The sequence below is a fragment of the Plectropomus leopardus genome, unplaced genomic scaffold (genome assembly GCF_008729295.1).
Source record: "Plectropomus leopardus isolate mb unplaced genomic scaffold, YSFRI_Pleo_2.0 unplaced_scaffold13186, whole genome shotgun sequence".
Classification (NCBI taxonomy): Eukaryota; Metazoa; Chordata; class Actinopteri; order Perciformes; family Serranidae; genus Plectropomus; species Plectropomus leopardus.
In genome coordinates this window covers 1-4,941 of record NW_024614043.1, presented here as the reverse complement: position 1 = coordinate 4,941, position 4,941 = coordinate 1, and the positions used below count along the sequence as shown (strand labels likewise).

At 38.2% G+C, this 4,941-nt stretch overlaps 1 protein-coding gene across 1 annotated transcript; it reads right to left on the bottom strand.

The window, feature by feature from the left end:
* Positions 1 to 523: 523 nt before the first annotated feature.
* LOC121963901 (B-cell receptor CD22-like) lies at positions 524 to 3,565 on the bottom strand (the record flags this gene model as incomplete). Its single annotated transcript, XM_042514136.1, has 5 exons — positions 524 to 821; positions 955 to 1,097; positions 1,915 to 1,969; positions 2,074 to 2,155; positions 3,308 to 3,565. Coding segments are annotated over 5 exons (608 nt in total), but the record flags the coding sequence as incomplete, so codon positions are not given.
* Positions 3,566 to 4,941: the final 1,376 nt, after the last annotated feature.

The window sequence follows — 4,941 nt, the reverse complement described above, 5'->3', positions numbered from 1 at the left end:
TGACTTTTTGGCCTTTAACAGGACAGACTCAGCAGGAAAGGGGGATGACATGCAGCAAACTGCCGAGGCCGGAATCAAACCTGCGGCTGCTGCGGCGAGGACGTAGCCTCTGTACATGCAGCGCCCGCTCTACCGACTGAGCTACTGGGCGCCCCTCCACTCTTCATTTTTTGATAACTTTGGCTTTGGTCATGCATATGGCATAAATCTGGCTAAAATACACTGTGTGAAAAAATTGTTACATTAATAATTTTACGTGCAAAAAAATGCACCATTGAAACCCATTCAAACTATTTTGCAACACCAAGTTTTGGCGACCCCTAGTGGGGTACATGACCCCAATGTTGGGAACCAGCGGTGTAGACCCGAATCAGAACCAGATTTATTTCCAATTAAGTTATCAATTTTAAAAAAGGCAAAGCATTATGACACTAAATAGATAAAAATGTTACAACAAAAATATTATAAAAACACTTTAAAAAAAAACAGAAAAAAAAAAATAAAAATTTGTACATTATAGCTGTTTCATGTCGTCCATTTTTATATACAGCCTTTGAGATTTGAGAAACATGTCCCACCGTTGGCCTCTTTTGGCACATCTATTATGCGGCCCACAAAAATGCAGATTGCTTTTGCAGATTGTTTTAAATGTGTGGTCTCGCTGTGTTCTTGCAGAAGGCTGTCCAGAGAAACATGTTTTAAATCAGTGTGGTTTCTTGTCATTAAGATTTTACCATCGATGGAAAGTGGACTATTGATCCCTGTTTTTGTTGACTGTGCTGTACAACGCAGCTGAATCCTCCGCAGCCTCCTGCTCTGAGCTGAGAGACAAATAAAAAACATCCCTGAAGTGTTGACAAAAGGTAAAGACACAGCGATAGAGACAAAATCATGACTGTTTTCAACTTTACTTTTAGCCAAATCGATGTTTTAGTTGCGTGAGGAGCCACTCACCTCGATGCCGGACTGCCACCGTTGAAGTTCACAACGGCGTACACGACCTTCTCTGTTTCTTGGTATCCTCTGGGCTGAGAGGGTTTTTTGGAAAACTGAACGGTGGCGTAGTGAAGTTCTTTCGGCTGCTCTGCTAGTTGTATCTGTGGGTATTAGAAATGATGTATTTTACATGTGTCGATGGCCTTTTGACAAACAGAACACTTAAAACTCTCAGCGGTCTCTGCAGTGGAAGGACACAAATACTTTTGAAATTGATGCTACATGACCAGAGGAAACAGGAAAAATGACGTTTCTACGATAGAAAACCCACAAATACCAGAACGCTGTGCACCTGATGTGATGTTGAATGGTCTGTGTGAAACTATGGCGGCCTACCCGATCTTGTGTAACAGTTAAACAGTAAGCTGAAACATGTTTCCAAAAACATTTTAAGTAACAAATATCCAACTCAGTAACCGAATCTTGCTTTATAATTGATCAGCACTGCTAAGTTTTGCCGTTTGATCTCTGTTTTCGGCCTCTGTCTTCACTGTGCTGGAAGCAGTCTACTTCCTGCTCACAATTGCTGATACAGAGAAATGGAGCATTAAAAAACATTTCCCAAATCATTTTAGGTGCGAAATAGGCAGAGAAATACTCTTGTGTCTGTGGTTGGCAGGCACTCTAGGCACTGTTTAGATAATTTACCATAGTTCAGCAACACATACGGGACTGATACAAAATTGGTTAAAAATCGCCAAAGTAATAATCAGCAGTAAAAACAATGATGAAAAAATAAATAAATTCAGCTGTAAGACACGAGGTAAGGGTGTTTTTGGATAAAGAAAAGGCAGATCAAGAACAGGAATAATTTCCTGATCAAGGTGAAAGAAAGTAATACACCTTTTTGCAAAATGTAGCAGTCCAGACTAAACCCTAGAGCCAGAATGAGTTTCCTTTTAACTTTTATGTCCTCACCTGCTCCCTGTCGTCTGGTCTCCCTGCAGATGCGTACTTGGAGTCCCTTTTCTTTCTGCTCGGAAGAATTCATTTTAACGTTAAAGTGCTAAACTCTGTTGCATCAATACACTTTTAAAGACTTTATAAACAACTATTTGGTGAAAGAGAACTGCTCACATGATGCAGAAAACGGCAGAGATGAGTACAATGGCGAGAAGAGTAGCAGGGATTGTGGCAGCAGCTATTAACGTCCATGATCCTAGAAAAAAAGCGAGCAAATGTGAACACGCCAAACCTGGAACAAAAAAAACCTGCAACCTAAATGGATCAGATGCAAATCTCCGCTGCTGTTTGCAATGAATAATCGCAAATCCTGTAACCTGCATACATGCACTTCACAGCATATAATTAGATATAAGATATAATTTAAAAGTGAGGGGTGCACAGATATGAAAATCCCGAAACATATCAAGGATCACCACTTTATTTAGGCTACATGCTAACCTACCACTCCTGCTGCATTTACAGTACATTTACACCACCACAATACTCCAAAAGTAAATCCATTTAATGTTTTAAAATACAGTTTTCAGCTACTTTGAAAAGCCTAAATATATATATTGTTGTCTATAGTTAAATCAATATTTTGAGATGATTAATACAACTGTTCTCTTTATAGGCAAGATATTCCTAAATGTTATGGCGACCTAATAACAATACAGCCTGAATGCAAACATGAAGCATCACATCCCTCCTCACATAATGCTCTTCATTTGAAATAAGGGGTGTTTCCTCCCCTTTAAATGATCCTGGAGTGTGCAATGTTACTTACTCAAGTAAGGTACTTAACTACAATTTTGAAGTACTTGCACTTCACTTATATTTTACGCTTTTTTGTACTTAAGTTACATTTGAGAGGGAAATATAGCATTTTTTACTCCACTACATTTATTGCACAGGTATTCTAGCTACTTTTCAGATCAATATGCTATATTTAAAACATTTAACAATCTTTATGACATAATTATAAAACAGAAGTTATATATTAGACCACCCAAAACTACTGTTAGGATTATAGCCCAGTACCATACTATCTTTAATTCTTCGACCAGAAAAGTGCTGCTCAAGCTTGAATGTCAGACAATTACCATCAATTGTATCTTTTTTTTTTTTTTTTTTTACTTTTGCCAAACAGTTTTCATTGCATTGGCTAAACTTACCTAATCCATAACCATGAATTTGGCAGAACAGAAAACGTGCAACACTTTTGGAAGGAACTGAAAAAAACCTACTATGTTGTTTAGACTGGGGACGTTTTCAGACAACAATGTTTTTTTTATGTATTAAGCAGCAAAGAACACACAGAAACATCCAACCCAGGAGGGTTTAGTATGATTTCTGATGAACTCACCTGCCACAGTAATCAGGTGTAAGGTGGAGTTACGTCGTCCTCTGTTGTTCTCGGCTTCGCAGTAATAATTCCCGCTGTGTTCAGATCTGAAGTCGGTGATGGTGAAGATCTGTCCGGATGCTTTTGGTGAGTCTTCGTTCTCCTTGTACCAGGTGTAGTTAGCTGCTGGGTTAGCGTCACTGCTGCAGGTCAGATTGACTGAGCTGCCCTCCTCTATCTCAGACGGACTCACTGACACAGAGGGACGCTTTGGAGCATCTGGAGGAGAAAATGCAGAGAGAAATATTTTGAGATTACCCCGAATAGTCAACTTCTCAATCTAAGGAGCCTGACTGGACTGCAAAACCCAGTCGAAATGTTGCAAATGTGGGGAAATTAGGTTGTGAAACATGGGACCGTTCCATTCACGCTATATAGGAGGTGCTGAATGTCTGAATTTATATAGATTTGCTTGGTTTCTCCCAGTTTAAGGTGTCATAATATACTGACATTGATGATAACTGTGATATTTAAAAATGAAATACTGATATCATGGTCACAGTGCTGGGTAGTAACCTGTTACTAGTATCTTTAATATTACTTTTTCCAGTCACAATTAGCGTACCAATTACTGCTAAAAGTTAAAATTAAGCTGCAGTCACCTGAGGAGCAAAAAAATAGTTTTGTTATAAACTGACTCAACAATTCAAACTATTACAGTCACTTATGAATGTAGCACTCACAGACAGGAGAGGGAACTGTTCATTTGTTCATTTGATATTTATACCATTATCGGATTATAACGATCCGAGTCTTTATCGATAACACTGTTGATACTTTTCTATCATTTTGTAGAAAGAAGATGCAACATTTTGTTTTTAATATTAAATATTTTGTTTTAAATATTTACCTGAAAAAATGTCTTGGCATCAGCGGTTTTAATTCTGTATTACAAGATGATTAGATCTCATGATAGGTTTGTAATTTCATCTCTACTATCCATTTTATATTGCTGCGAAAACGAATTTCTCACCTAAACACCTTAATTATTTGTTTCTCGCCTAAAACTAAATGTTCCTTTTTTTCTCGATTTTACATTTGAACACATCATGATGACATTTTATTTATCTTTGTCTTATAGTCATTTTACTGAGCTGACCTTGAACACAATACAATAAAACATTATGCAACCTCCTTTATTTTGCTAACTAGCTCTTATCCTGACGATTTCAACTCAGATTTCAGCATTTGATGACTTTTTTAACTGACAGGACTTGCGACAAAATTTGGGTGTGCTTATCATTACTGCTCTGAGTGGATGATGATGGAGACTGTGCCGCAGCAGCTGCTGACATGCTTGGCCATGAAGGTTTGTTTCCTCTCTTGACCTCCAGACTTTATTGGACAATTGATGTATGCGGGCCAGTGATTGTATGTAAATGACGTGACTTGACTGGAGATGTAATGTTACATTATAGGCCCCACGCGACTCGACAGCAGAATCAAAAAGCCCAAACCTCATTAATTTTGGGCTTTTTAAATAAGCAGAAGCGTGTTTCCATCACCATCCCTCCCGACAGAGCAGTGAGTATTTATTGGATTTATTAAAGTCTGTCTTAATTTATGCAAGACCTAAACAATCAGATTCAACAATG